Genomic DNA, 27,513 nt, shown 5'->3' on the forward strand with positions numbered 1-27,513 from the left:
TGTTTGATAGGTGAAGCATTTAATAGCGCGTAATAATAATAAATTTAATTACACAAAAAGCAAACGATCGTTGTATGTGTTGATTTATACGAATAATATTGGTAAGGCTATTTTTGGTATTAATAGGCTATTTTTGGGATACTTAGTGGGGTTGGGCTGTTCGGTAGTCGAGGTATAACTGCTACTTGTTGATCCAACTAGGTGTTATCAATAAGACTCGTAACCCATCAGATGGTCGGCATGACCAAGCAAAAATCGTTATGCCAAGAAGAAAAAAAAAAAGAAATTAAAAGGACTCAATCGATCCTAACATCCATAGGGGTTCTATGGATATTAGTTTAATATTATGAAGCCTTAAAGATTGCACAACATTTTAACAGGTTGGCTGATAAGTCCCCAGTCTAACAAAGAAAAACACATTTTTTGTCAAAATTCGTTTTTATTATTCAACATAGTTCCCTTCAAGAGCGATACAACGATTATAACGACCTTCCAATTTTTTGATACCATTTTGGTAGTACTCCTTCGGTTTTGCCTCAAAATAGGCCTCAGTTTCGGCGACCACCTCTTCATTGCAGCCAAATTTTTTCCCTGCGAGCATCCTTTTGAGGTCTGAGAACAAGTAAAAGTCGCTGGGGGCCAGATCTGGAGAATACGGTGGGTGGGGAAGCAATTCGAAGCCCAATTCATGAATTTTTGCCATCGTTCTCAATGACTTGTGGCACGGTGCGTTGTCTTGGTGGAACAACACTTTTTTCTTCTTCGTTCTTTTTTCGTTCGTCAAGCAACCAAAAGTTGCTTGACAAAAGACGCTCTGTCTCACAAACTAATTGACATACAGACGTCAAATTTTGACACGAATCATTTGAAGGTTGGCGCTATATAAAAATAATATGCATTTAATACTAGCCGCGCCATCTATGTGTCAGACCGGGGACTTATCAGCCAACCTGTTACTAGACTGTCGATACCACGTAGTTGGTTAGTCAGTCCTCACTACGGAGGGACGGCCCGGATGGGATTTGAACCCCGATCCTGCCGTTTAAAGCCCTTTGAATGTTAATGCATACATTAATTGTCCGTAAAAGAAGGGAATGTCTATTGAATGACTTCAGCAATTCCGAAACTAAAGCAATTCCTTGGAAGGAAAACATTGACAGCTTCATTGTGATGTGTGATGGCAAGATGTCTGATGTTCAATAAGAATATTTACGTGTTGAGTAACTAACTGTCACCTCAGGCTTTGTTTGACTTCGTTTTAAGCGTAGCTGGATACTCAGTACCGCTTACGAGGAGACGGTCTAGATGAGATTCTTCGGTACCCGTTCCTGACGTGTGAAAAGAGGCTTCAATATCGGCAGGATCAAGTGAAGTAAATCGGAAGCTTTTTGAAGTTCTGAAGAATCTTGTTTGAAGAGGATCGCACAACTGATATCCTGGTAAATAACTTTGAAAGGACATGTAGTATGTTTGGACGGTATAGCGAATTGTTAAAAAAAAAACAAGATGACTTAATTATTTCGAGATCTGATCATATTAGTAAGCCCAACAAGAACGTGCGTAGCTTGGGAGAAATTTTAACTAGTCATCACCACACCCCTTGATTGTTTCCCTCCAATCATCCATCTATTGTCCATCGAAGCTTTGAAGCTCTTTTATCGAATCAAATTGATAAGAGCCTAAACCTTACTGACAACAAACACACAACACCCACCAGCCACTGGCATTGCCATATCTGAGATTGGGAAATTTCGCGATAAGAAATAAATCATTCCCGTGTTTATTTTCAAATTAAATAGTCCTTTCGTGCGTCTCTTCTATTGGAATTTCCCCAAAATAAGCCCGAACGCCTGCAGCGTCTTATCTTGGCGCGAGTTATATCCCGTGTACAACCTTTACGCACAATGTTTCCCGCACGGGGCGATTGTATAAAGTACCTCCGGAGCGGTTCCGTACCGTGTAGATCGTCGGCAGAACCAGCGTAAGCAAGATGAAAACGTTCAGTGTGGTCGCCCTGTTGGCATTGGCCGTCGTCGCTAGTGGCGAATGGATCGAGATCGATTGGTCGAAGGTGAAACCGATCGAGGAGTTCGATCACTACTGGCAACGACTGCCGGCGGAGCTACAGTTTCTACGCTACGCCCGTCCCTCGCAGCGCATCGTTAATGGTGAGGAAGCCGTCCCCGGTCAGTTCCCGTACCAGATTGCACTGCTGAGCAACTTTGCCGCTGGTGGTGGTCTGTGCGGTGGTACCGTGATCACCAACAACTACATCCTGACTGCCGCTCACTGTGTGGTCGATGGAAATGGTGCCCTTGCTACGGACGGTACGGCGATTCTTGGTGCGCACAATCGTATCACGAACGAACCAACCCAGCAGCGTATTGGATTCGTGCAGTCCGGTGTGTCCGTCCATCCGAACTACAATGCGGCACTCATCCGTAACGACATTGCTACGGTGCGTTTAAACACTCCGGCTGTGTTTAACGATCGCGTCCAACCGATCGCACTTCCGGCTCGCTCCGATAGCCGCACGTTTGCCGGTTTGATTGGTACGGCGTCTGGCTTTGGGCGTACCTCGGACGCTCTGCCCGGTGCGTCGGATGTGCTGATGTTCACCAACAACCCGGTCATGACGAATGCCGCTTGCATCAGTGCCTGGAACATTATTCTGGTGTCGGATCAGAACGTGTGTCTGGATGCTACCGGTGGACGTTCGGTGTGCAACGGTGACTCGGGTGGCCCACTGACGGTGCAGGATGGTGGAAACAGTCTCGAGATTGGTATTGCATCGTTCGTGTCGGCACAGGGCTGCGCCTCGGGCATTCCATCCGTGTGGGTTCGAGTGTCCTTCTATCGGGACTTTATCGAGCAGAACTCGGACTACGTGTTCGGAGCTTAGAATGTAAGGCATTAGCGTACTCTACCCGGTGTTGTAAATATAATGTTTGCAATCAATGTGTACTAATACTTTATTTTGCTGGTAAAGTGAGACCAGATTTTAAACAGCTGTCAATGAGGTAGATCTATATCTGAAGGCTCTAATGGTAAACCCTAATGTTTGGCTGGTGCGTTCTGTGTGGAGGAAGAATAGCTTGGGTCGTAGTGATGGGAGGCTGATCCGTGGTAGTAGTTGCCGGAACAGTGGTCGATTCCGTCGTGAAATCCGTAGTAAAAGTAGTAGTAGTTGCAGCAGCTTCCGTAGTACTAACGGTAGAGGTAGGACTTTCTGAACTAAACTGTGTTGTGGTCGTGATTGGTTGACTGGTGGTTGTGACAGCAGTAGTTGTCGTTTGACCCGGAGCCGTTGGGAAGAACTCAAAATCATTCCGAATGGTAACGTCCGAATTCGCCTCGATCCAGGCAAGGAAGGGCGTAAGTCTTGTGTACACAGCAGGCCGGTCAACATCACAACCCAGCACCGATAGGAAAGAGAACACACCGATCAAGGTTTGACCACCGTCGGCATCGTCTACCGTTAGTGGGCCACCTTGATCACCCAAACAGGGTGATCCATTGCTGGTGGACACACAAACATGTGACTCAGCTATGCCTCCCAGATACTGCAGACTGCAGGCGGTATTAGTGATGACCGAACCGTTGATGCGGTGCAGATTGTTGAGGGGGAGAATTTCGGGCGAGTTCTGCCCGAGTGCACCCCAACCGCTGACGGTAGCTAGCTGGTTAACGAACAGCGAATCAGCCTGTCTCCAGTTGGGCAATCGCGCTAATCTGATGTAATCTGGCGGAACACAAAGGACAAGCGTTGTTACTTGTGGTTATCGGTGAAGGTTCGTTTTTTTTTTTCGAGGGCGGATGTGTGATAACCGGCTATCGGCACGTGTTGTTGGAGTTCCCCCGCCATACTTACTGGTAATGTTTGCTGGCCTGGACAATCGTACCAAGGCTATATCGTTCAGGTTTTGGCTCGGTACAAACGCTTGGTGAACGATGACGTCGCTTGCAATAACGATGTCCTCAACGTTGGTCATGTTGGAAGCGCCGAGCAGAACCGTTGTTGCACCGGGGCTTTAGAAACGATTAAACGCACACGTTCAAACGATCATGCACTCAACACACCTCAGAAAAACGAGTCTTGATGAATACTCACTTGGTGAAACAGTTGGCCGCGGTCAGAACATAGTTGACGGATACTAAGCTACCACCGCACCACCGATTACCGATCGGTGTTTGGATCATCAATCCAGCCGCGTACGGAATTTCATCAGGACCTGCGGGGACACCTCCACGGATGCGTGGCGTTTTGTGTACCGGAAGCGGGATGTGTCGCCCGGCCAGTGGATTTGCGACCGAACATAATGTGCACGTGAAAATGATGGACAAAATTAGCGTCGCCGAATGGGCCATCCTGTGACGCTTGCTGTACTACACCCTACACGATCTGAGCTATGACTAACTGTAAACCGGATTAGATTAACGCGTTTTATACCGTATTTCCGTTGGTTAGTTAAGGTGAGTAATTAAACGAACGTCCTGATAATGATTGCGGCGTTAATGCGATTGGCGATGTTTTTTAGCGATGCGTTACTAGGGTTGAACAGAACGCTGGCACGGTTGGCTTTGTACTAAAATATGTTCTAAAATTGTATAAAATGGAGTTTAAAACTGATTGGAAGGCACTAAATTTTTGTAATAGTTTTGAACTCAAATTGACGAAAAGTGTACTAAAGTGTACTAAACGTAAACATTAGATTAAACGTGTCCTAACGTTTTTTGAGTATAAGTTTGATGAAGATCTATTCGTGATCTTCAGGTGACAGAATAAGGGGCGGCCCGTTGGTATAGGTGACAGCGGCGCCGGTCTTCAGATGCCAGGACCGGGGTTTAAATTCCATCCGGACGGTCACAAAGTAGTGAGGACTGACAATCCAATTAAGTGGTGTCGGCGGCAAGTCTAATAAGGCATTCGAAGGCCGGCGTGGCCTAGAAGGGTCGTTAAGCCAAGAAGAAGAGAGGTGATTGGCATCTCTTTCTTCTTATTGCCTTAACGTCCTATTAGGTCACGCTCACTCGACTGATTGATACCGCATTGATGGATAGTCAATCCTCACTACGGAGGAACGGTCCGCATGGGATTTAAATTCCGGTCCTGCCGTGTGAGAACCGGCACTTATCGAACTAAGAACTGTCCAATGAAAGCTCTATAAAGACTCAGATTTTCGATTGTCCGGTGTCAATTCTCATGACATATCCAACCTACCACAGAGCGTTCAATATGAGTTGAATCCATCCGTGATTTTAGCGGCTCCACACACACACACACACACACACACACACACACACACACTCGCACTACCCATTATTGCATAAAACTCATTTCGACGATCAATCAGATCCAATCAATATGCAATCAATTTTCGCACTCATATTGTTATCCAATCAAAACTAAAGCATTTTTGTTTACCTTTACTGTCCGTAATCGACAATAGATTAGCTTCCAGATTTATGATGATCCAATTGGCAGGGAACCCTTACTATTGGTCCCAGGTTCGCATGGGCCATGTTAACATGTTATCACCAAACGCGCATTGCACCTGAACACTTATCGGTTCGCTTTTACAGGCAGCTGGTCCAGCTACTGGGCCGGGTGACGTCTAATCGTTCGATCGGTTTTGCTATCATTCCTCCGTTGATAAAGAACCTACAGACGAACCTGGTAGCGGAAAGATAATTTTTATTTCGATATCTTTGTCGAGCTTCCAGGTGTGTGCAGCTCGCGTGAGCATTAGATACGGTTTGGTATCGGTTGGGATGTTGTCCGGGGAAAACCCTGCGGCACGCCTCACAACCATCGCTATCATCCCGAACCGAACCAGACATGATAATTGGTGGCGCTCCATCGCTCTTTTCTTCATCTGATCGTACCATCTTAGTAGGCCGTGGTGTGAGGTTTCGTATGCTAGGATTTGCCAGCCCAAACATCTGGGTTGCTTAGATGTGCGAATTCCAACATCAATCGTCTGGACCTTAATCCGTACCGCTATCGATACAACTACGCACACGGACCCGATACGTGTATGGCGTGCGTTTTTTTTTATCAGCAAAGAGAGTCCGAAATATTACCGACCACTAGATGACCGTCCTTAACATTCCGATAAGCGGAAAATGGAGGTCGTCAAGTCATAGCGACGTTAAAAAGCGACCGCTCAGTACGGTACACGCTTAGTTTGCGTCGGAGTCCTCAAGATGAAATCCCTGTTCGTGTTCGCCCTGCTGCTGGTCGCTGTGGCGGCTTATGCGCCCCGTGACAAGCGAGTTGTGGGTGGTGATATTGCCACGCTCGGTCAGTTCCCGTACACGGTCGGTTTGATTACCCGTATTAACATTCTGCTGACGGGACAGTGTGCTGGTTCGTTGGTGTCGGCTAACTTCATCCTTACTGCCGCTCGTTGTGTGTCCGGGTATGTTTTATGGGACAGTACAATTCCGGCCCAGGAACGCTTCAATAATCAATGAGGTGCTTGCTTTCAGAATTCAAAGTGCCGTTGCCGTGCTTGGTGGTCTGCGCATCAACGATGCTAACGAAGCTGGCGCAGTGCGCATCACCGTGACGGACTTCACCATCCACCCGCAGTACGACGAACAGCCTGATGTGTTCGACGTTGCTCTGGTGCGTCTGCCACTTCCGGTACCGTTCAGTGACCGTGTCCGCCCAGTTCGTCTGCCAAATCTGCGCCAGGTTGCGGCGACCTTTGTCGGACAGCAGGCCACCGTTACTGGCTGGGGCCGTTTCGGTGAGGGTACTGCCAACTCGGAAGTTCTTCGCTTCGGACGCTCGCAGGTCATTTCGACCCTTGCCTGCCGTATCAGCCTGCCAACCAACACGATCCTCGATGAGCACGTGTGTACCGAAGGTGCAAACACTTCGCCGTGCCAGGGTGATGTCGGTGCCCCGCTGACCATCGTCGATGCCGACGGTATCACCACGCAGATCGGTGTGTTCTCGTTCATCTCGATTCTGGGCTGCGAGTCGGGTCGTGCTGCCGTCCACACGCGCATGTCCTCCTATCTGACCTGGATTGGTGCCAACTCGGATGTGGAGATCCGCGAAGACTTCTAAGCGTATCGGGTGATGTGGGTTTTTGATAAAAAAGCATAACCTCAACAGCAAATAAACACGTTGTAATCTTATCGATGCGCGAAATGCGTTTAGGATTAATCTGGAACCTGGTGTTAGAGGGCACCAGGGGCTTCTTTTCGAGGTTTTCTTTTTCTTACCTTTTAAGTCGATCAGCTTATCGCAAATTTCTGGATTTTTTTTCTGGAAAGTTATCAGAAGGATTGTATAAAGAACTCACCAGAGGACACCACTGACAGTCAGAAGTGAGCGTGTTGCTTGTGCGGTCGGACTTTTTGAAACGATGCTGAAGGTCTCTGTTTCATTGTTGCTACTAGCAACCAGCGTCTGCTTGGCGGGTGTGCTCAGCAGTCCTGCCGTTGCACCATCGGCAGTTTTGATCGAAGATGCACCAAAAGGACGTGTAGTAGGGGGCGATCTGGCCTCGGTTGGACAGTTCCCGTACTCCGTTGGCTTGATAACGCATTCGACATCCATCTTCACGGGACGGTGTGCGGGTTCTCTGATATCGGCCAACTACGTCCTGACTGCAGCAAGCTGTGTCCAAAGGTTCGTGCTTAAGCAGGTTTCTTGTTGTACGGGAGCCAACTACAATTCATTTCCTACAGTGCCACTTCAGCATTTGCGTATATTGGAGGACTTCGCATCGATGATCAGTCGGAACCGGGCCGGGAGCGTCTGCTAATCGAACGATTCATTCTTCACTCGAGCTTTGTGGAGGGAGGCGAGAACTTCGACGTTGCCCTCGGACAGCTACCGCGTAGCGTTGCCTTCAGCGATCGCATCCGACCAATCCGTTTGCCAAATCGGCGACAGGTACAGGCATCGTTTGCCGGACAGCAGGGCACCGTGTTCGGCTGGGGACGGTTCGGTTCGGGCATCAGCAATTCGGCCGAGCTGCGCTTTGGCCGGGCTGAGATCATAACCAATCTGGCCTGTCGGATTAATCTACCGACGAATACGATTGTCGACGCGCACATGTGTACGGATGGTTCGCTGAGCTCGCCGTGCTCTGGCGACAATGGAGCACCGCTCACGATCATGGATGCGGACGGTATCACTACGCAGGTTGGTGTGTTCTCGTTCAACTCAGTGTTGGGCTGTGATGCTGGTCGTGCCGCCGTGTACACGCGTCTTTCGGCCTACCTGGACTGGATCGGTGCGAATTCGGATGTGATCATTCGAGATAACTTCTAAGATACAGGAGGTGTTGGGTAGAACAGCACTTTTTTTTTTGGAACTTATTGTGATATAAACCAGAAGCAAAGCATGGAAAGTGCTTAGGAATGGCGTATTATGATCGATCTTTATTCACACGACAACTGCGTCCGAATTGTTTTCGATCCACGTGAGATACTCGGTGATGCGCGTGTGTACCGATGGCCAGCTTCGCTCACAACCCATCGAAAAGCCGTACGAATGTACGCCGATCAGAATGGTCTGTCCATTTTCTGTCACCGTCACGGGGCCTCCTTCATCGCCAACACACGCCGCACCCTCCCCGGTCGAAGTACAGATGTTCGTGGAGCTAAGATACAGCGGGAAACTAATCAGGCAGCTCGTATTGGTGATAACCCGTGCACGGAAGTATAGGAGACGTCGCACCGGAACAACCTCCCCCGTGTTGGATCCGGTTCGACCCCATCCCGCTACCGTAGTTTCGTAGTTGTTAAACGAATGTCCAATGTACAGACGACTGGGAAGCTGAGCGATCTGAACACGCTCGCTGAGCTGTGCTGGGCGGGAAAGGGTCAAGATCGCTAGATCGTTCGTGTAGAAGAATGAGCTAAAGTTCGGATGAACCAATACGGACGAGACGGTAATAAAGTCCTGCACCATGGTCATGTCGTACGCACCGAGCATAACGGTGATGGTACGGTAGCTAGAAAAAAATGAAACCCCATATAAATGTCGGTTTAGACATGACGATTTAATGCTCCAGATATTCGCTTACCCATCCACACAGTTGGCAGAGGTCAGGATGTGGCGCAGAGAGATCAGTGTACCACCGCAAAAGTAGGTTTGGGAGGGACGCGTCACGAGAACGCCAGCCGCGAACGGAATATCGGTGGGACCAGCTTCCACGCCATTGTTGATGCGTCTATCGGGTACGTCCTGCAGTGGATTGGCAAAGGTCGGAGTGATCAAGCAGCAGCAGCACAAGCCAGCTACAGCTAGAATGTATCCGAACTGATTCCACAACGATGAACCTGCCATGATGCTAGTCTACGCGCGTCCCGGACACTACAACGGACATTACCAACAGCTAACGACGTATTTATGTTCGGGAAATTCCCTTTATCCGCGAATCTTCACACCTTCGGACGTAAGAGATAAGATGACCACCCTAAGGCTACAGTTTGATGACGATAGTACAATCTTTGTGTGAACTTTATTGTCACTGCCAAGGACCCCCACTTGCCGGATACGTGTTTCATCAGACCCTCCAAACTTACGGACGGATCAGCGCGTCAGTGTTCAGCTCGAGCCAGTTCATGTACTCCGTGAGACGAACGTGCACGGCCGGACGGCCACGTTCGCAACGCGAAGCCGTAAACACGTGAATACCGATCAGGAAGGTTTCACCGTTTTCGGTCACCGTCACCGGTGCACCCTGATCTCCAATGCACGGCGCACCGCCATCGGTCGAGGTGCAGATGTGCGTGCTGCGGATGTTGGTCAGCAGGAAGGACAGTTCGCAGCTCAGATTGGTGATGACTGGGCTGCGGATGAAGCGCAGGTTCGGCATCGGCAGTGGTTCACCCGTGTTAGTTCCCGTTTCACCCCAGCCCGAAATCGTTGACACGTAGTTGTTGAACGAGTGGCCAATGTACATGCGGCGGGGTAGGTTGATGATTTGGATTTGATCTACAAGAGATACTCGGCCATTAGTAACACTCGCACGTGTTTAGATTCACCTCGTAACTCACCATTCCAGCGTGGCTGACGGGCCAACGTAAGGATCGCGATATCGTCCCGCTCCAGGAACGCGCTATAATCCGGATGCACACGCACATGCGAAATCGGTATAAAGTCCGAAGTGGTAGCAATCGTGCTCGCACCCAACATTGCCGTAATCGACGATGCTGCTTGCCCGTTCACGCAGGATGCCGCAGTCAAGATGTGGGTCGGAGAAATCAATGCACCTCCGCAGAAGTTCGTGCCGGAGGTAAGCGACACAAGCAAACCAACTGCCCACGGGACATCGCTCGGTGTGGCAATCTGTCCATTGTTGATGCGACGTTCCGGTACGTTGGGATCGTAGAAACGACGCACCTTGCTCCAGTCAACATCCTGCGCCGAGCGAATCTCAGCCGACACGAGCGCCACCAAAGCGGCGATCACCAGCAACACTAATGCGCAGTACTTTACCATCCTGTTCGTACTAGCAGTAGACGTACAATGAATTGTACCGTACGGGTGTTTGTGGGTTTTCTAGATCCAATTGCCTCTGACCGCGACGACAAAGAACTCATTAACGGGTTGGGTTGTGGTGGAAAATGATTCGCAGGGGGGCGACGCGGTGGCTATGAGATTTGGCGCAAACTTAGCACCGAAAGCTCATTCTTTCCCAGCTCGGGACGCTTATCAGTGGTGATTGGACAGAAAAAGAGGGTGCGCGAGTTAAGGGACACGTTTGCACTATCGCAACAATCACTCCGTTTAATAGGGCGGTCAGTGGCGTAGAAATGGGAGGGCTTGCGAATGATTTGTCTTGGTTGTTTGTATTAAGAAAAGGGGCAGGTGTTTTTCGAACCATTTAATCCGACGTTTGAGGTATGAGTGATAAATTTTGCGGTCTAATAGCACACGCAAGATGTGCGGTCTAGCCAGGTGTTTGTTTATGTTCGGCACGATGGGGGGGCCTCTATAAATAACTTGCATGGTTACCCCCGAAAAAAAGCATTACTAAGCTTCACTACTGTTGAAGCTTCCAAAGCAGTCTTCAATGACTTGTCCCGTCTCGTCTTGTCTCAGGACTGAAGTTGATATCAGCAAGGTTTGCTCATACTGTTACGATCAGTGTTACGGATCTAACGGTGGGCGGAGAAGGCGATCGCCTAGGGTCCCTGCAGCTGCTTGGGACAGGGGATCTAGTAGCAAAAGGGGCACCGCGTTAGCAGATTGACAGTAGTAGCTTCGTAGTAAGAGCGTCGTATTGGAGGCTCCGCATACGGGGATCAGGGCCAGCTCATATTCATTCATGCACAATATTCATGCTGCCTAGGGTCACAAAAGCACTTGAGCCACTGCCATTGAGTTAAAGGATGTGCAAGGCGACAATGGCAGAATAACCTTTTGGTAGAGTTGGTGGTCCCCAAAGGACAGGTACTATCGGAGAGGGGAGCTTTGTCTCGCCGGCTAGAGAACCCCTTATTCTTAGAATGATTAAAACTCTTCCCTCTCCGCCAGAGCAGCTATGAATCGAGGACAAGCCTCGTACATGATCTACCAAGTGCCTCGTTAGTTGTCTTCCGCATGTGCAACGTCTCCAGTCACACGATGAGGATCTTCAGCCTAGGTTTTCTACAGAAAACGCTTTAATTCATGGAATAACTAAGCGGAGGTCTAGCCGTTCCACGGGAATGCTGCTGGCGGAATTTTCCAGGAGTTTCTATGACCTCCTTAGTACATGGAAAAATAAGTGATAACTCACTCATTTTTAGTATGATCGGGGCGTGCAGCAAACCGTTGGATTGCTTGGGAGGTGGAACAACTTAACCCAATTCATCCAACTAAATTTTTCTCCAATTTTTAACACATACCTTAACTTAGATTGAATGTGATAAAGGGCACAAAATTACACCCCGCTTAGGGCCTCCGAAAGGCTAAATCCGCCACTGGTTACGATCATCAGATGGTTAGACTATGGTTGATCCTTACCCATCTCCTAGTGGATTGATTTTATCGATTTGGATCTATTCGAAGGAATTTTATGGCTCGCTGACAGTCCAAGAACTGTCTGTTTAAATCCAGCTCATTATCGTACGATCAAAACAGAAGGAAGAATGTGCGATCAAATACGGTCTGGTCATTCTACATTCAATTTTTTTTTATTTTATATTTATCGATCTCATTCGTAATGCGCTCTATGCTCGAATGTTAGCTCCGGTGTAGATCTCGATCCAGTTGAGATAGTCGGTGACGCGCGTATGAACTGCTGGCCAGCTACGAGTGCATCCTCGGGAGTACGTGTACGAATGGATTGCAATCACCGTGGACTGTCCATCCTCCTCGACAATCGTTACTGGACCACCTTCATCACCCTGAAAGAGAACGATCACGATTTAAAAACCAGTCACAAGAATCTACATAAGTACAGTCAATTTCTTACCACACAGGGCGCACCACCATCCGACGAGGTGCAAACATTGGAAGATCTCAGGTAAAGTGGAAAGCTGATCGTACAGCTAAAGTTTGAGATCACCTGCGAGCGAACGGAACGTAGCTGTTGCATCGGTAGAGCCTCGCCAGTGTTGGAAGCCGTCTCACCCCACCCACTGATCGTGGTCCACGCATTAGCGAACGATTCACCGACCTGAGCACGACGTGGAAGACGTGCAATTTGAATTTGTTCTGTAAATCGATGGAAAAGACAAGTATTAGTTCTCGCGCATACTTCTCTGTCGAAAGCAAACTCCAATTACCGTTAAATCGTGGCTCCCGGGAAAGGGTCAGTATGGCCAAATCGTTCGCTTGGAAGAAGGAACTGAAATCCGGATGTACCCGTACATGACTGACGAGAATGAAGTCCTGCGCACGGGTAATATCACTCGCACCAAGCAGTATCGTGATCGACGATTGTCCCTCAACGCAGGTAGCTGAAGTAAGGACGTGCGAGGCGGACACTAGGACACCGCCACAGAAGTACGTTCCATGCTCGACCGACACGAGCACACCGACGATGTACGGCACATCGGTAGGACCCACGACGACGCCATTGTTGATACGGTTACTGCGCACCGGCGATGGTAACGGTTGTACCGGTTCAAAATTGACCAAAAACCGATCAACAAAGCTAGACGCACGGTTCGCCTTAAACCGAGGGCTCTCCTGCACCGGGCGTACCTCGGCCCAGTTAATATCTTCCAGGCGAGTAATTTCCGCCCGGCTAGCGGCGACTATCGTCAGCACAAGCACGGCACACGCTGATAGTAGCCTCATCGTTCGTTGTTTTGATTGACTGAGCGAGGATTAACAGTTGGCAGGTGTATATATGCAGCTGGGCACCATAGTTTCTTATCCATTATTGCTACTGCTAATCTTATCGCTATGATTCGGCGGTGATTATGTTGGTCAGCAGGCAGCAACGGAAAATGCGTTCGAGAAACACCTTGAACGAGTGACGCATTTCTCGTATCGAAAACAGTCTCACAGACCACGCCTAACACCATTCATGAGGGTGTGCTGATGTGATACATTCGATAAGATGGTGGGATGGTTTTATTTTCGAAAAAAAACTTCAATACAACAGTTAAGGCTCTACAATGGCATCGGAATTCTGCTGGATCCAGCCCAGATACTCCGTGATGCGCGTGTGCACGGAGGGACGTCCACGATCACAGCCGAACAGGCCGGAGAAATGGAACGAGTGAATTCCAACGAGGAATGTACGGCCACTTTCGGTAACGGTGACCGGACCTCCTTCATCGCCCTGTTTGATACAAGAAGAAAGGAGTAAGAGTGATTTAGGCGTACTCTTAAAGAGGCTGAAATTCGTACAGAGTACTTACATTGCAAGCTCCTCCATTATCCGTCAGTGTGCAGATGTGCGTACCGCGAATAAACGTATGGGACAGCGTACAGCGCAAGTTGGACGTTACTGCATCGGTAGCAAACTGTAGATTCTGGATCGGAATCGGTTCATTCTCGCGACGTCCAGAGTTACCCCAACCGGCAGTTGTAGCGGCCCAGCTGTTAAAATCATTTCCCACCTGGCTCAGACGTGGCAGCTCCACTGGCCGAATGGTATCACTAAGAGGAGCTTCACGCGCTAGCGTCAGGATGGCAATATCGTCCCGGTTGAAGAAGGAGCTATAGTTCGGATGCGAAAGAATGTTCGTTACGGCGATGAATTCCTCCACGCGCGTCATATCCGAAGCACCCAGCAGGACGGTAAGTGTGTTGGAGCTGTTTTAAAAACGAATTACCGAGTTTTAATCAAGCGATCATTATTAAATGAAGAGTGTTTCTTTTTTTTGTTGGATGTAACAAACCCCGAAATGCATACAGCAGCCGTCAGGACATGTCGGCGGGAGATCAGCACACCACTGCAGAAGCTGTGCGACGACGACCCGGATATCAGAACACCGGCTGCCCACGGGAACTGTGTCGGTGTTGCAATCTGACCATCGGCGATCCTTGCCGAACGGACCTCATCGTCCGTCAGTGGCGGTAGTCCTTGCTTCGCACGAATGGCATCGGTTTGATGGAGAGTGCGTACCAAGTTCCAGTCGAGCTTCCTCGGATCAACCGCTATCGAGTTCACCGCGGCCAAAGCGACCGCAACCACGGTAAAGACTAGTAGTGTCTTCATACTGGAGACAGAGCACCGTTTTACAACTGTTTGACACCGGAGACAACTGATCGGTTGTCTTCACGGTTCGGCTCCATTTATGTCCGTTGTGGGCGTTATCGATCACACGCGTCATTCAGTTCCTGTCTAGCCGTCTAGATAAGGATTTCTAACCTACGCAGTAAGCTGCTCTTCTACGAAGCTTTCATACTTTATCTGATAACATTTTAGCTCAAAGTTTATCATAGAAAACGTGATTCTATTTTTAAACTTTTAAGCACTTTTCGGTTAGCGTAAGCTCCAATGGATTGTTGAATTACCAAGGTTAATAGGTTGTGAGGTGTGCTAGACACTTTCAGAGGTGAGCAACTTTATGCTTTGCAGTCCGTACATATCAACAACATTCGTTTGTAAAAAGACCACAGTCACCACCTCGAGCTCAATAGTTCCGTTGCGCTATTGATACGAGATTGTTTAGGTTTTATTAGGTATAAGTGAACTTTGTACATTAGAGCTTACATCAATCAACCGCCAGAGCGTGCTGCGTAGCGACTTTCTACAAGTAAGTCTCTACGAGCTGCGCTCCCGTTTTACTGAATAGTAACGTCGGTATTGTCCTGGATCCAGCCCAGATACTCCGTGATGCGCGTGTGCACTGCCGACCGTCCACGATCGCATCCAAACAGTCCGGAGAAGTGGAACGAGTGGATACCGACCAGGAACGTGCGTCCTCCCTCGGTGACGGTGACCGGACCTCCTTCATCACCCTGAGAGAAGGGAATAGGCAAACAAATTGAGGGATCAATTAGTAAAATGGTCAAGCAAGCAAGTCAAGCAAGAATTCCTCCACACAAACACTTACATTGCACGGTCCACCATTGTCGGTCGAGGTACAGATGTGCGTATCGCGGATAAAGGTGTGCGACAGACCACACACAAAGTTGGAATTGACGGAATCGATCGCAAAGTGCAGATTCTGGATCGGAATCGGTTCATTCTCACGACGTCCCGTATTACCCCAACCGGCAGTGGTAGCAGCCCAGTTGTTGAAGCTATTGCCCACATCGCTCCAGCGGGGCAGATCGATCGGACGGATCGTGTTGCGGGTCGGCGCCGTGCCCGACAGCGTCAGGATCGCAATATCGTCCCGATTGAAGAACGAGCTATAGTTCGGATGCGACAGGATATTGGTCACACCGATAAACTCCTCCACACGCGTCATGTCCGAGGCACCGAGCAGGACGGTAAGCGTGTTGGAACTAGTAGAGCAGAAATCGAAACCCACCTTTAGCACAAACACACCTTGGATCGTCACAGGAGAACTGTCTCTCGCTCTCTCCATCTCGCACTATTTCTTACCCAGAAATGCACACGGCAGCCGTAAGGACGAAGCGAGGCGAAATCAGCACACCACTGCAGAAGCTGTGTGCCGACGAGCCGGAAATCAGCACACCGACCGCCCACGGGAACTGGGTGGCAGTGGCCAACTGTCCTTCGGAAATGCGCGACGAGCGTACCTCATCGTCCGTTAGCGGTGGGAGTCCTTGCTTCGCACGGATGGCATCCGTCTGGTGGAGCATACGTACGACCGACCAATCGACCGTACGTGGATCCACCGGGGAGGTGTAAACCGACCCCAGCAGGGCAGCAGCGAGCACAAGGAACAACTTCATGGTTACCTTCACGCGCGGTGGGAGATAACTAGGCAAGGGACCGTGCCGTGTGGTCGATTTTTATAGCCCGGCTTCTCCGGGCTTATCAGGGATTTGGGGAGGCTTCTCCCCCACACGATGCACCCCAACGTCTTGTTGGCAAATTCGTGTGTATCATGCTATCGATAAGCAAGATTTCTCCAATCAGGATAAGCTGGGGGGGAGGATGATCTGCATTCTAGAATTGGAGATTAAACGAGTTGTGGTGCGATGTAAATAGCTGCATATCGCGTATCATTGATGGAGTGTGTAGAGTGACTTCACTGGGGGGAAAATACTCCAATTCAATGTCTTAACCAATCAACTTTTCAACAGTAAACCCCAACAAATAATTGTTTATATCCATCCATATTGGAGCGGTTCAGTGGTTGAGGCGATAGTGGCGTATGTCTTCACACATCAGAACCTGGGCTCAAATCCCATCCGGATCGTTCCCCAATAGTGGGGACGGACTACTCAACTAAGTATTATCAGCAAGTCTAGTAAGCCATTAGTCCGGCGTGACCTAGAAGGGTCTTTAAGTCAAGAAGAAGAAGAAGAAGAAGATCTAATCATGTAGACTCCGTTCGGTTTTATTAGTAAAAAAGTTATGGTCGAATCACGACATCACTGTTGGCCTGTATCCAGTCCAAATATTCCGTCACGCGCGTATGTACCGACGATCGGCCACGATCGCATCCAAACAGACCATCGTAGTGGAAGGAATGGACACCAATGATAAACGTTTCGCCTCCCTCTGTTACCCAGACTGGACCACCTTCGTCACCCTAAGGATTAGAAACGACAGAAAACGTACAGCAGTCAAACATCTTGCTCAACTACATCACCACCACAGCTCGAAACTCACATTGCATGGTCCTCCCGCGTCGGTAGAGCTACAGATATTACCATCACGGATAAAGCTGTGCGAAATTCCACAAACAAAGTTGGACACAACCGACCCCGAAGCGAACAGTAGCTGCTGCAGTGGAATAGGTTCATTGTCCCGATTGCCGGTGTTGCCCCAACCGGCTACTGTGGCGGCCCAATCGTTAAACGTGAACGCCGTATGGTAACGGCGCGGCAAGTTGGCCACCTGAACGTTCGGTGTTAGGTCTGCATCACGGGACAGCTGAAGCAGCGCAATGTCATCCCTGTTCAGCAGCGAACTATACCCCGGATGGACGATAATGTGCGACGGAATGTTCAGCACCGGGATGATCTGCTCAATCCGTGACATATCGGTTGCTCCTAGCAGTACCGTGAACGTGTTGGAGCTATTGCGGGGGACGGTAAGAGGGTTTAAAGGAGGTTTTCCTTAGCGATAGTTCTTGAACGACGCATGGTTTACCCAACTACACAGGCCGCTGCCGTGAGTACGAAGCGGCGTGAAATCAATGCTCCAGCACAGAACGATCGTTCGGAGGTGCCGGAGATGAGAATTCCCGCAACGAATGGAAACTGTGAAGGTCCTGCCACCTGGCCATTGCTGATCCGTGTCGAAGGCTCACGGAGCTCGATGCCCAACGTCAGCCCAATGGATACCAAAGTAACGCACAACCCAACAGCACAGAGCTTCGCCATGATGTATCGTTTCGTTCGAACTGTACCGACTAAACTGAGCGAATATGACGAATTTTGACTTTGAAACTCCAAACTTTTCGGTTGGATTTTCCCCCGATAGCATGAAATACCTTCGTGATCGATCATAAAACAAAGTCGATGGCGCAGTATTCGGTTTTGTTGCCCTTTTGGATTTAATTTATTGCCAAACGGATAAGATAAAGGATCAAGAGTTTCCCCGCTTCGATGCGGATTATAGGAGCAGCAATGACGTACGGCAATTTATCACCTCCCCCACGTAGATCCTGCTGGGTGCAAGCGAGGGCTCTGAGCACTATCTTCAGGGTTGGGATTACCGTTTACGGTCTGATTACCGCGTCCGAGTTGGCTTCGATCCAGCTGAGATAATTGCTAAGACGCACATGCACTGCGGAACGGCCACGATCACACCCGAACAGTCCGCTGTAGTGGAATGAGTGCATACCGATCACGATCGGTTCCCCGGCTTCGGTAATCGTAACTGGGCCTCCATCATCACCCTATCGAGAAAGAAAGTATGTTATTGTAGCACATCAACTGAATCGTTGGGAAATATACAGAGCCATACATTGCAAGGACCTCCAACATCTCCTGACGTGCAGATATGATCATCACGGATGAAGTTGTGAGACAATCCACACACGGTGTTACTAATCACCGGCGTTCGGATGGAGTGTAGGGTCGGTATCGGGATGGGTTCGTTGTCTCGATTTCCCGTATTTCCCCAGCCACTGATCGTGGTTCCGAACCCGTTGAACGTGTTGCCCATATGCGACCAACGGGGCAGATTAGCCAACTGGATGTATTCGTTCAGTGGGGTAGGCCGATCCATGGTGAGGATTGCAAGATCATCCCGATTCAGCAGCGAGCTATAGTTCGGATGGACGAGTATGTTTGCCACACCGATAAACTGTTGAATGCGTGTCATGTCACTCGCGCCCAGAAGTACGGTCAGCGTTGGACGACTGGAAAAAAGACAGCAACAACAGGAATAGAATCTTTTTTTCTCGAAGCAAGCAGCCATTCATTCATTACCTCGACACACAACTGGCCGTGGTGAGGACATGCGTCTGCGAAATCAGTATACCAGCACAGAACGAATGGGAAGATGAGCCGGAAATTAAAATCCCCACGATGAATGGCACAGCACGTGGATCGGTCTCCTCACCACCGGTAATGCGGGAGTTGGGATTTGATGTTTTGACCACATCGCCGATGGCCATCGCCCCACCGGCAACGAAAGCACACAGCACTAGCAACTTGAACATGGTCGGTTTAGTGTTCGTAGAGTACTGGGAAGCTTTCGGTAAGGGATTTGTGTTCGGGCAAACAGTTGCTATCGCCGTGTCGTGATAAAGAATCTGTTAAGGTATCGTCTGATAAGGATAATAAATTAGATTTGTCTTTCTTACAATCTTTAAGACTTAAAATAAAAAAAGGCTCCAACGGAATTAAAAATAAAATTATATAATTTATCTGACTCGGTCGGAATCCGTCCAGCGCAAACTATCCCGGTTCACCCGGTTCCGCGGTTCTGGAGGGTGGAAGTGGACTACGCCGGACATTTTGCGCTTTTAGGCATCGAATCGCTGAACCAGCGGAACTGTGACGCCCAGAGGCTATTTGTTGCCGGGGTACCTTGACAACCGGATCGACTCACCTGGGTTACTATCTGGTCTGAGCCTATACGTCCCGCCGAGATCGCTCCGTGTAAGATTGATGCTCGACGTAAAGGTTCGCCGTATTCGATTTGGTGCCTCTGACCCGTTTTTAAGAATATTTTATCCGCGGTGAATTAGCCGTCATCTGTGATCGTTACCAATCTGTAGTTGTTTTATGCGGCCAACTATTTAACAATTTATTTCGTTCGCGTTTAAATTCATGTATCGTGTATGGAATTAAAAAAAAAAACAAAATAACAAATTAACTAATTCAAAGTTCAAACTGTCAAAACGGTGCTCGAGCAATATTTCAAACTGAACATAAATGGCCGTACAAACAGCTCATGCTCGATTATCCGTGCTGATTAAAGGGTGCCTGGTACTGTGTGTGAAATCGAATGTATTATTGCTTATTTTTTAAGCAAATGTTCCCTAAAAAGTCTTAAATAATGTGTTAAAGGCGAAATAAAAAATAAAATAAAAAAATATTTATAAGATCCCCTTTACAATATTTACTGAATTGTTATTCTAGCTAATTTTTCATTCTCTCTTCTCTCTCGCTCTCAGTCGCTCTCTTCTTGTGGCGTTGTTTGTGTTGCGCATGGATGCAAAGACGGTATCGCGGGTTTTGCTGTAGTGGTGCACGCAACACCGCTCACAGTCATTCGAGCAGCCACAGCGAACGGACGTGCGTGCGGTGCGTTCGTGCCTCGCTCCGAATGTTTTGCTTGGTACCAGAGTGTGGGATTTAGGGTTTTTTTTAAAGCAAAAAGAAACCAATTACAACTGTGCTCCGAATAGCGTAAAACCAACAAAAAAGGGTCGTTTAAAAGCGGAAAGAATTGAAGAGCTGTTTTTCCCCTGCTTGCTAGGGATAAGCAAGTTTGTCCGCGCGCATCGTCCGCAGTCCGAAAGTGTGTGTTGGTCCCACCGTCTGGCTGTGGGTTTTGATTTTCACGCGGTGTAAGTGCGTTATTTAACAGTATTCCTGGCGATTAGAATTGTGCAGAAAAGCCGTGATAACACACCCAGAATCTTGTTGGGCTCACAGAAGTCCTGCTGAGACTGGTTGTGTGGCAAGTGCGGGTGGGTGGTGTCTGTATGTGCGCACGTGTGTGGTTGCAAAGTGTTCGATCCTGTGGGTAAATTGTAGGTGTGAAAAGTTGAATGAAAAATGCATCAATAAGTGCATCGGTCAAGCAAAGCAAAATCGGCAATCGGGGTGAATATGTGAAGTGCGTTTTTCAAGCCGTTTCGTTGGAAGTGGTCAATCCGTATTCTTGTAGGCTTCTTTGTTTAGTGTGTGCAGAGCGCCGTGGTGTGTGCGTGTGTGAGTGAGAGCGAGCGGAAACGTGAGAAGAGAGCAAGAGAGCGCGTGTGTGCGTACAGCGCACGAAATACCCCGCTAGCGTGAGCGAGAGAGAGAGAGAGAGAGAGAGAGAGAGAGAGAAGCAAACGTGTTCATGTGCGAGAACGAGCGAGCACGATAGATGTCTACGAAACAGAAAATAAACCAGCAGAAGAAGGAGTAAAACAAAAAAGCAGCAAACCTGCAGCCAACGACCGCGTGAGTTCTATAGTCTTTTTCTTCTTTTTATGTAAATGGGTAGTAAAAAGAAAATTTGTAAAGATTTAAATTTCCCCGGTTACCCGTTACATACCCACACCATTTCGTACGTCGTTTTTCCGATGCATCATACCCACGCACACACACATACACATACGCGTAACATGCGCATTTTGGGGTGACTGCATTCACAGCACCACCGCCGACCAGACAAATTGGGCCAGGTAGTACTTGTGTTCTTCTTCCTTCGACTTTGGCACGGGTACGGCCTCTGCCATCTCTTACTCATACTTGTTTATCATCTGCAGCATAACTGCGACGGCCACAGAGCAGCATAGATCGCGTTCGAAACCGGTTTCCCGGGAGAATGGGGGAAAGTAGCAAACAAAAACATTACCAACGCATACCCCGAGCATCAACATGACTGTCGACTGTCTCTCTGTCCTTTCGGATGGTTTGCTCTTGTGGAGACGAGATGTGTTTTTCACGTCATGAAATATTACAATAACAGTTCATAAATTGGTGCTTACGAACCTGCCTTTTCAGCCATTCTGTTCTGACCTCGTTTCAGGATGGAAAAAGCTGCAAAGTAAGCCGGAGTGCAAAGCGACATAAGAATTATGCTATCCAAGCACACTAACATTGCTTTGATCTAGTTGGCAGCGCACGGCACTATGAGTTGAGCGCCGAGTTGCGAGAAAAGTCAAGAAATCATTGGTGCTGATGGCCGAGGTGATAGCGGTGCACATCTTCACACCAAGGATCATGGATCAAATCCCATCCGGGACTGTTCTTCCCGTAGTAAGGCTGGAGGCACAGATTTTCATCGTTCCGATTTTTTTCCGCTAGGTTTCCGAACATTTTTTGTTTTGTTTCTACTTTCCAATAAAATCGGAAGGTTTTGGCATCTGTCAAATCCCATATAAGATTTTTGTGTCGTGTTACGTCAAGTTTCGTCATGTAAAAGAAGAAAAAGAAGTAAAAAAGCCCATAAATAGTGGATCAAAACTTCCTGAGGCTGTTTTAGTGCCAAAGAAAGCAAAGAATTGATGAATTCTCTTCTATTGTCCTGACTATCCCTAAAGTCTCTCTATCTTGAATTGCTATAACCAATGTGTTTTGAAAGATCCTCTTACTTAGAGTAACAAAACGTATTTATATTCGATATTAATACCAATCGGTGCCGGTAGTCGGTGCCTTTAGATGTTCATCTAAAGCTCAACTCTTCCTTCTCTTTTCCGGACCGCTAAAACTTTGCACAACCATAAACTGATCCAACAGGCTGTATTTCGCCACTGAAGGCTACTCTTCCAATAGCAGCAGTTTTTGTAACGTTCTACTCTGGCTTTCCCCCGCCCGATACTCGGCAAACCTTGAACCGGCGAGGTCTAATACGCATCCGTCCTCGAGCACCTATCGGTGGTGCCAGCGTCTTCTTCAACCGGCTCATCGGATAATTGGTTTCAAATTTACGATTTTATTGAACGAGCTTGCGGGAAGTTTACGTGCGGTAAGTTCAATAAACTAAAGCAGGAAGTAGACGAGGCTCTTCATTACTACCAAAATGAAGCTAACAGAATGAAACCTAGCTGGGTTTACGATGACAGGCCGAAAAGCGCTCAATTCGTTCGCCAATTGGTGGAGGGTTCTTTTAGGTTTGAAAGCTCTCTGTGTGCTATTGCTATGAGCATGCCGAAAAATGCCAATGTTCAAACATGAGTGTGAATATTCGGCAGCGGAAATATAAATTACGGATCATTCTTGATGGCGCAGCAACCCACGATGGCTTGGGTGGTTTATTAGTCATTCTATTGGATTAATTAGTGTTGTTGTTTTTAGTATACAAACAACCGAACCAAATTCAAAAAGTGTGCCTTCTTGTGGTCGCTTCCTCCATTTTTAAGCGTATTAAAAATGTCATGTATATACTGCTTTTTAGAAGAGTTAATAAGAATCTTTATCAGTCAAAATTAACACACAGCGACAGGTGATCGTGTCATCGAAAGTTCACGCATGAAAAACGTGTTGAAGAACCTCTCAAAAGCCCCGTCAAAAAATCAACCAACCATTGTGTTACGAGCGCTATGAGTTTTTCATGTACCAGAGAGAAAAAAAAAACAGCAATGGATAACGCTTAAAGATAAGAAAATTCTATCGTAAACACGTTTGTGATGAGGTTTAAATAATCTACAAGTTCAATGAAAAAATAGTACTTTTTGGGGAAGCAGATAAACAACGCCCTTGTTCTATTTAATCTTTCGGAGCTTAAGAAAGCTTTCAAAATTGGAGTACAATTTCATTCTTGCCTCAGACACCATCTTGGAAAATGCAATAGGTCATCGAAAGGATTGTCGCCAAAGGTCACGTACAATACGAAGTAACCTGATATAGGTCCCACGCCAAAAAAAAGGGTCGTTTGCTTCAGTTTTCTACGATAAGTTCACGTGGAGAGATAGGTTTGATTTCGTGCTGGAACTTATTACATTTAACACCAAAAACAAAGAGGAACGCAAAATGGAGAAGTCTTTTGAGGAGCACTCTTAACACAGCATCGACACAGCATCGACACAGCTCCAAATGTGTGTGTTGACCTGATTTTGGGGTTGCTTTTCATAAGCAGCAGTAAGTCGTCTGTTGAATGAGCTTTGCTAGTATTGAAGGACGGAAAGGGTAGAGTTGGTTTTAGTTTTTTTTGTCGGAGAGATTGCCCCGAAGGTCGTCTGTATGCAGCCGAATACAGCTTTCTTTGTTGAAGAAGAATCCGTGTCGTTGAAATTGGGAAAAGTACATGAATCCTGGTCATGGCACCAAAAGGCTATTCTCAACGCAAATATAAAAGATCGTTGTTTATGGTGGGGCGCTTCATTTGCCCATTTGTGGCGATTATTATCCAACGGTGATCCGTTGATCATTTTCTTGCGATTATATCAACACCACCAACAATAGCTCGCCGTGGCACCAACATCGTGGACCGGAAAATCGTGTACACAACTTCACATCTCCACACTGTAAAACCCCGTCCCCAAGAGTCGGTCAGGTGATGATCTCCAGCCAAGCGGAAACTGGCCATGGTTGGAGGTTATGATGTTATGTGTATCCAGCATTGTTGTTTGATTTTTGTATTTTTTGTTGGTTCGCTTCAATTACCGCTCGGCGGCCTAGGTTCGGGGAAACAGTCGCATAGTAGCCAGTCCCCATTAGAATCGTCTGTGGGGTGTGATACTCATTTCGAAAGGTTGATTTAGAACACAGGCAGCAGCGGGAAAAGGGTGGTTGTTTGGAAACGCGCGCGCTCGTGTCCGCACGCCGTTAAGTCTTCCGGGGTTTCTCCCCAGCGGAGACACGTTTTCCTGGCCCGGGGTGGTGGTTGGTGTTGTGTAGAGTGTGTTTTGAAAATTTCGTTCTTTTCCGGGCTTTGTTGTGCAGCTCTACACTACAAAAGTGTTCTGGTGAGAGATATCGGTGCGGAAAGCGTTTCTCCCCGTGAAGGGGACATCGGGATCGGGAAGTGGGAAAGATAACGAAGTGTTCGGGGGGTGGGCGACAGGTGCTTGCAAGGGGAAGTGGAAAAGGGAAATTGTAAATAACGTCACACTTGCCGTGAAACTTCCCGGTTAGATGGGGCTTGGCTGGTTGGTTGGTTGGAGCACGGATACAGAGATGCAACGGTGCACTATTATTGCTGCAAGTAGCACCCGTTCCGTTGTTTACTGGCGCTCTTGGGGAGCAGGAGAAATTTATAAGCCCCATTTTTCAACTCGTTTTTCCGCGATTTAGTTGTTTGGCAAACATGGTTGAACACAGAGTCGGTTTGAATATTAAGCATTTCTGAATGCAGTTGTTGTCATCGCCGTGCTCTCGAACGTTTTTTTTTTCTGAAAAGATTTTTGCATATGTAATGAACCGAAGAACTTCTTGACCCCTGCAGGAGACTTATATTCACTTCTTTTTCTAATGTTAATACAATGGTTTTGAAAACACTTTTGAGCACTTCTTTTAAATCTTAAGCATCTTATAAATAAAAATAAACTCAATGCAGTGTTTTCGAGCCCATTTCAATTAAACAATCAAATTTACAGAACGTAATTTAAAAGGAGGCAAGTAGGAATTCAAGTCTAAAAAGTCAACTAAAAACTGTAACACCGTTTTTCTAATACGGCGATTGAATATTCCTCCGAAGGGGGTTTGACAGCTCTTAAACACTATGGGAAACTTTGTAGGATTTCCCAACGCCCTGTCAGTTAGAAGGCTAATAAAAGAACAGAAGCACAAGAGAAAAGGAAAAAAATTGATCGGAAAAGGGCAAAACGAGGCAGCTCTGGGATCAATTAGGGAACGAGCGACCAGTTGCGACTAAAGTTAGGGACGATAACAAGACATTTATCATCCCAACAGTGGAGTATTGCAAAAGAAACCGCGCCTCGTTAGGAAGAGGAAATTCTTCAAATGGATACTTGAATATTGCAAGCTTCTTGTGGAACACCTAACAATCATGGATACAGTGGAATTATGCATTCAGTTAGGCGAGATTTACAACTCGACTGTGAAACTTCGTAATCTGTTGAGGAATTTCTGTGTAAATGAAAAATGTCATTCAATAGATTATTTACATAAGCATGCCGTATCATTAACACTTGAGTGGATTTAACGCCTACGTAGAATGCTATTTACATTTCTGGTCTAGTAAAATAATGAAAACGCAAATATTTGTCATCAAAAAGTGTTTTATTCTTTTTCAAAGTGTTCTTCAGCACGATTCATACACTTTTGCATGCGCTCAAACCAATTGTCGAAGTACCTTTTTCACTCTGGTTGAGATACCTCCAAAACGTGGTTTTTGAACGCTTCAACAGCATCTGCTGGGGACAAAAATCGTTGACCACGCAGTTTTTCTTGATGTGCGCGACTGAAAAGGAGTCAATTCAAAGCCATCAATTCAACGTTTTGGCCGGTCAAATAAGCGATGGTTTGAACCGACGTCATGGTGAAGAAAGATCCGTCTTCTGTTGTTCGTTTTTTGAATTTTTCCGAAGACTTTTGGCAGACAAATTGTGGTGTACCATTCAGAATTGATCGCCCTACGTTCGTCAAGCGGAACAGTCGCCATATGATCAGTTTTGTCGAAGAAACAGGCGACCATTTGCTTCGAAGTGCGTCTTCCACGGATAACTTTCGTTGGATTTGGTCCGAGGTTGAAGACCCACACGGTCGATTGTTGTTTTGCCTCGGGCTCATAAGCATAGATCCATGTTCACGTCACCTGTGAAGATCTTATAAACATTTTTTGAAGGACCATGATTGTATTTTTTCAACATTTCCTTGCACCAATCGACACGAGCTTTTTTTTTTGGAGCGAATATCTAATTGAGCGGGAACCAACGACAGCAAATAATTTTTTACGGCAAGGTGTTTGTGCAAAATAGCTGATGGAAGAAATGCCTAAAGAATGCCCTCTATCTCGCGGTATATCACTAGACGATCTTTTGCAACTAGATCTTTAACGGCATCAATATTCCCAGACACAACGGCTGTTTTTGGACGATCTTCTCGAAATTCGTCAGTGAAGCGAGCGTCGGCCACGATTGAATTCATTAAACCAGTTTTTAACAGTGCTATAGGATGGTGCTTCCTCGCCATACAAAGAGTTGAGTTCTTCAAAGCAGTCTTGTCTTCATAGTCCTCGTCGAAAGTTGTGAAAAATGTTTACGGATCAAGCTTTCGAACAAAAATATCAGAATGCATCTGGCAACAATTCTTGTGGCCTACGTCAGAAACATGTGTAGCAGCCCACGTAAAAATTGGTTGTAAAAGTGGTTTTAATTACTACTCATTTTAAGAGCAGTGCTGATTACAAAATTCCAGAGCTAAAATTTCCGTTGCAGACTTCTGCTCTGTGAATGCAAAATTCCATTCTATGATTGAAAAGTTTGAAAAAGGGAGCTTGCAATATTCAAATGGGATGGCCCGGTAGTGTAGGCGACAGCAGCGTTGGTCTTCAAGCAGCAGGACTGGGGTTCAAATCCCATCCGGACCGTTCCCCCCGTAGTGTGGACTGACTATCCAACTACGTGGCATTAGCAGCTAGTAGTCTAGTAAGCTATTCGATGGCCGGCGGGGCCTTAGAGGTCGTTAAGCCCAGAAGAAGAAGAATATTTAACTGTTCAATTGAAACAACACTCCCTGTTCCCACTCTGTTTATACAATTCCACTATATAAATGCAAGCCTTGTATTTCTAGCATCAGTAAATTTTTGCAGACAATTTTTTTGTACGTCTTTAGATGCCATGGCCGGTTGCTTTTTAAGGATAATTGGTGTCTGCACCGATGAACGGCTCAAAAAGTGATGTAATTTTAGTTCGACGAACAAAAAAAAAAAA

General features: G+C 47.3%; 13 protein-coding genes across 19 annotated transcripts in view; 3 read left to right on the forward strand and 10 right to left on the reverse strand.

The window, feature by feature from the left end:
* LOC126563429 (transmembrane protein 258) overlaps positions 1–27,513 on the reverse strand; it is a 497,437-nt gene that overhangs the window by 206,033 nt on the left and 263,891 nt on the right. The gene's annotated exons all lie outside the window — the stretch shown is intronic.
* Positions 1–27,513, reverse strand: part of LOC126562245 (protein henna) — a 754,155-nt gene that overhangs the window by 174,564 nt on the left and 552,078 nt on the right. The gene's annotated exons all lie outside the window — the stretch shown is intronic.
* Positions 1,973–2,904, forward strand: LOC126563361 (brachyurin-like). Its single transcript, XM_050219997.1, has one exon. The coding sequence runs from the start codon at positions 1,991–1,993 to the stop codon at positions 2,900–2,902; it is 912 nt and encodes a 303-aa protein (XP_050075954.1). The 5' UTR covers positions 1,973–1,990; the 3' UTR covers positions 2,903–2,904.
* LOC126560967 (collagenase-like) lies at positions 3,042–4,368 on the reverse strand. Its single transcript, XM_050216917.1, has 3 exons — positions 4,112–4,368; positions 3,872–4,029; positions 3,042–3,742 (listed from the first exon to the last, which is right to left on the reverse strand). The coding sequence occupies exons 1-3, from the start codon at positions 4,366–4,368 to the stop codon at positions 3,042–3,044; spliced, it is 1,116 nt and encodes a 371-aa protein (XP_050072874.1).
* Positions 6,197–7,081, forward strand: LOC126562824 (collagenase-like). Its single transcript, XM_050219411.1, has 2 exons — positions 6,197–6,422; positions 6,493–7,081. The coding sequence occupies exons 1-2, from the start codon at positions 6,208–6,210 to the stop codon at positions 7,079–7,081; spliced, it is 804 nt and encodes a 267-aa protein (XP_050075368.1). The 5' UTR covers positions 6,197–6,207.
* Positions 7,383–8,318, forward strand: LOC126562761 (collagenase-like). The gene is made up of 2 exons (XM_050219343.1): positions 7,383–7,648; positions 7,708–8,318. The coding sequence occupies exons 1-2, from the start codon at positions 7,383–7,385 to the stop codon at positions 8,294–8,296; spliced, it is 855 nt and encodes a 284-aa protein (XP_050075300.1). The 3' UTR covers positions 8,297–8,318.
* Positions 8,411–9,316, reverse strand: LOC126562799 (chymotrypsin-like). The gene is made up of 2 exons (XM_050219382.1): positions 9,054–9,316; positions 8,411–8,981 (listed from the first exon to the last, which is right to left on the reverse strand). Exons 1-2 carry the CDS (start codon positions 9,314–9,316, stop codon positions 8,411–8,413), a joined length of 834 nt encoding a protein of 277 aa, XP_050075339.1.
* LOC126562753 (chymotrypsinogen B-like) lies at positions 9,540–10,474 on the reverse strand. Its single transcript, XM_050219331.1, has 2 exons — positions 10,030–10,474; positions 9,540–9,967 (listed from the first exon to the last, which is right to left on the reverse strand). Exons 1-2 carry the CDS (start codon positions 10,472–10,474, stop codon positions 9,552–9,554), a joined length of 861 nt encoding a protein of 286 aa, XP_050075288.1. The 3' UTR covers positions 9,540–9,551.
* LOC126563666 (chymotrypsin-like) lies at positions 12,186–13,264 on the reverse strand. Its single transcript, XM_050220311.1, has 3 exons — positions 12,748–13,264; positions 12,435–12,676; positions 12,186–12,366 (listed from the first exon to the last, which is right to left on the reverse strand). The coding sequence occupies exons 1-3, from the start codon at positions 13,262–13,264 to the stop codon at positions 12,190–12,192; spliced, it is 936 nt and encodes a 311-aa protein (XP_050076268.1). The 3' UTR covers positions 12,186–12,189.
* LOC126562758 (collagenase-like) lies at positions 13,575–14,636 on the reverse strand. Its single transcript, XM_050219337.1, has 3 exons — positions 14,317–14,636; positions 13,834–14,230; positions 13,575–13,754 (listed from the first exon to the last, which is right to left on the reverse strand). The coding sequence occupies exons 1-3, from the start codon at positions 14,634–14,636 to the stop codon at positions 13,575–13,577; spliced, it is 897 nt and encodes a 298-aa protein (XP_050075294.1).
* Positions 15,206–16,295, reverse strand: LOC126562716 (serine protease 1-like). The gene is made up of 3 exons (XM_050219283.1): positions 15,975–16,295; positions 15,478–15,874; positions 15,206–15,382 (listed from the first exon to the last, which is right to left on the reverse strand). Exons 1-3 carry the CDS (start codon positions 16,286–16,288, stop codon positions 15,206–15,208), a joined length of 888 nt encoding a protein of 295 aa, XP_050075240.1. The 5' UTR covers positions 16,289–16,295.
* On the reverse strand, positions 16,915–17,890 carry LOC126560968 (chymotrypsin-like). Its single transcript, XM_050216918.1, has 3 exons — positions 17,658–17,890; positions 17,175–17,583; positions 16,915–17,094 (listed from the first exon to the last, which is right to left on the reverse strand). The coding sequence occupies exons 1-3, from the start codon at positions 17,888–17,890 to the stop codon at positions 16,915–16,917; spliced, it is 822 nt and encodes a 273-aa protein (XP_050072875.1).
* Positions 18,223–19,179, reverse strand: LOC126563683 (chymotrypsin-like elastase family member 1). Its single transcript, XM_050220326.1, has 3 exons — positions 18,944–19,179; positions 18,477–18,873; positions 18,223–18,408 (listed from the first exon to the last, which is right to left on the reverse strand). Exons 1-3 carry the CDS (start codon positions 19,174–19,176, stop codon positions 18,229–18,231), a joined length of 810 nt encoding a protein of 269 aa, XP_050076283.1. The 5' UTR covers positions 19,177–19,179; the 3' UTR covers positions 18,223–18,228.

The sequence above is a fragment of the Anopheles maculipalpis genome, chromosome 3RL (genome assembly GCF_943734695.1).
Source record: "Anopheles maculipalpis chromosome 3RL, idAnoMacuDA_375_x, whole genome shotgun sequence".
Taxonomy (NCBI): Eukaryota; Metazoa; Arthropoda; class Insecta; order Diptera; family Culicidae; genus Anopheles; species Anopheles maculipalpis.

Bases quoted from the DNA above. Each gene is read 5' to 3' on its own strand.
- LOC126563683 (XM_050220326.1), bottom strand. From the start codon at position 19,176: ATGTTCAAGTTGCTAGTGCTGTGTGCTTTCGTTGCCGGTGGGGCGATG. The intron at 18,874-18,943 runs GTAATGAATGAA...TCTTTTTTCCAG, and splicing joins ACGGCCAGTTGTGTGTCGAG to TCGTCCAACGCTGACCGTAC. The intron at 18,409-18,476 runs GTATGGCTCTGT...CTTTCTCGATAG, and splicing joins ATGTTGGAGGTCCTTGCAAT to GGTGATGATGGAGGCCCAGT.
- LOC126560968 (XM_050216918.1), bottom strand. From the start codon at position 17,890: ATGGCGAAGCTCTGTGCTGTTGGGTTGTGCGTTACTTTGGTATCCATT. The intron at 17,584-17,657 runs GTAAACCATGCG...CCCCCGCAATAG, and splicing joins GCAGCGGCCTGTGTAGTTGG to CTCCAACACGTTCACGGTAC. The intron at 17,095-17,174 runs GTGAGTTTCGAG...TCTAATCCTTAG, and splicing joins ACGCGGGAGGACCATGCAAT to GGTGACGAAGGTGGTCCAGT.
- LOC126560967 (XM_050216917.1), bottom strand. From the start codon at position 4,368: ATGGCCCATTCGGCGACGCTAATTTTGTCCATCATTTTCACGTGCACA. The intron at 4,030-4,111 runs GTGAGTATTCAT...TCGTTTCTAAAG, and splicing joins GCGGCCAACTGTTTCACCAA to CCCCGGTGCAACAACGGTTC. The intron at 3,743-3,871 runs GTAAGTATGGCG...GTGTTCCGCCAG, and splicing joins CAGGCCAGCAAACATTACCA to ATTACATCAGATTAGCGCGA.
- LOC126562753 (XM_050219331.1), bottom strand. From the start codon at position 10,474: ATGGTAAAGTACTGCGCATTAGTGTTGCTGGTGATCGCCGCTTTGGTG. The intron at 9,968-10,029 runs GTGAGTTACGAG...TATCTCTTGTAG, and splicing joins CCGTCAGCCACGCTGGAATG to ATCAAATCCAAATCATCAAC.
- LOC126562799 (XM_050219382.1), bottom strand. From the start codon at position 9,316: ATGGCAGGTTCATCGTTGTGGAATCAGTTCGGATACATTCTAGCTGTA. The intron at 8,982-9,053 runs GTAAGCGAATAT...ATTTTTTTCTAG, and splicing joins TCTGCCAACTGTGTGGATGG to CTACCGTACCATCACCGTTA.
- LOC126562761 (XM_050219343.1), top strand. From the start codon at position 7,383: ATGCTGAAGGTCTCTGTTTCATTGTTGCTACTAGCAACCAGCGTCTGC. The intron at 7,649-7,707 runs GTTCGTGCTTAA...CATTTCCTACAG, and splicing joins GCAGCAAGCTGTGTCCAAAG to TGCCACTTCAGCATTTGCGT.
- LOC126563666 (XM_050220311.1), bottom strand. From the start codon at position 13,264: ATGAGGCTACTATCAGCGTGTGCCGTGCTTGTGCTGACGATAGTCGCC. The intron at 12,677-12,747 runs GTAATTGGAGTT...ATCGATTTACAG, and splicing joins CCGGGAGCCACGATTTAACG to AACAAATTCAAATTGCACGT. The intron at 12,367-12,434 runs GTAAGAAATTGA...GTTCTCTTTCAG, and splicing joins ATGGTGGTGCGCCCTGTGTG to GGTGATGAAGGTGGTCCAGT.
- LOC126562758 (XM_050219337.1), bottom strand. From the start codon at position 14,636: ATGAAGACACTACTAGTCTTTACCGTGGTTGCGGTCGCTTTGGCCGCG. The intron at 14,231-14,316 runs GTTTGTTACATC...TTTTTAAAACAG, and splicing joins GCTGCTGTATGCATTTCGGG to CTCCAACACACTTACCGTCC. The intron at 13,755-13,833 runs GTAAGTACTCTG...TGTATCAAACAG, and splicing joins ATAATGGAGGAGCTTGCAAT to GGCGATGAAGGAGGTCCGGT.
- LOC126562716 (XM_050219283.1), bottom strand. From the start codon at position 16,288: ATGAAGTTGTTCCTTGTGCTCGCTGCTGCCCTGCTGGGGTCGGTTTAC. The intron at 15,875-15,974 runs GTAAGAAATAGT...CTGCTCTACTAG, and splicing joins GCTGCCGTGTGCATTTCTGG to TTCCAACACGCTTACCGTCC. The intron at 15,383-15,477 runs GTAAGTGTTTGT...CCCTTCTCTCAG, and splicing joins ACAATGGTGGACCGTGCAAT to GGTGATGAAGGAGGTCCGGT.
- LOC126563361 (XM_050219997.1), top strand. From the start codon at position 1,991: ATGAAAACGTTCAGTGTGGTCGCCCTGTTGGCATTGGCCGTCGTCGCT.
- LOC126562824 (XM_050219411.1), top strand. From the start codon at position 6,208: ATGAAATCCCTGTTCGTGTTCGCCCTGCTGCTGGTCGCTGTGGCGGCT. The intron at 6,423-6,492 runs GTATGTTTTATG...GCTTGCTTTCAG, and splicing joins GCCGCTCGTTGTGTGTCCGG to AATTCAAAGTGCCGTTGCCG.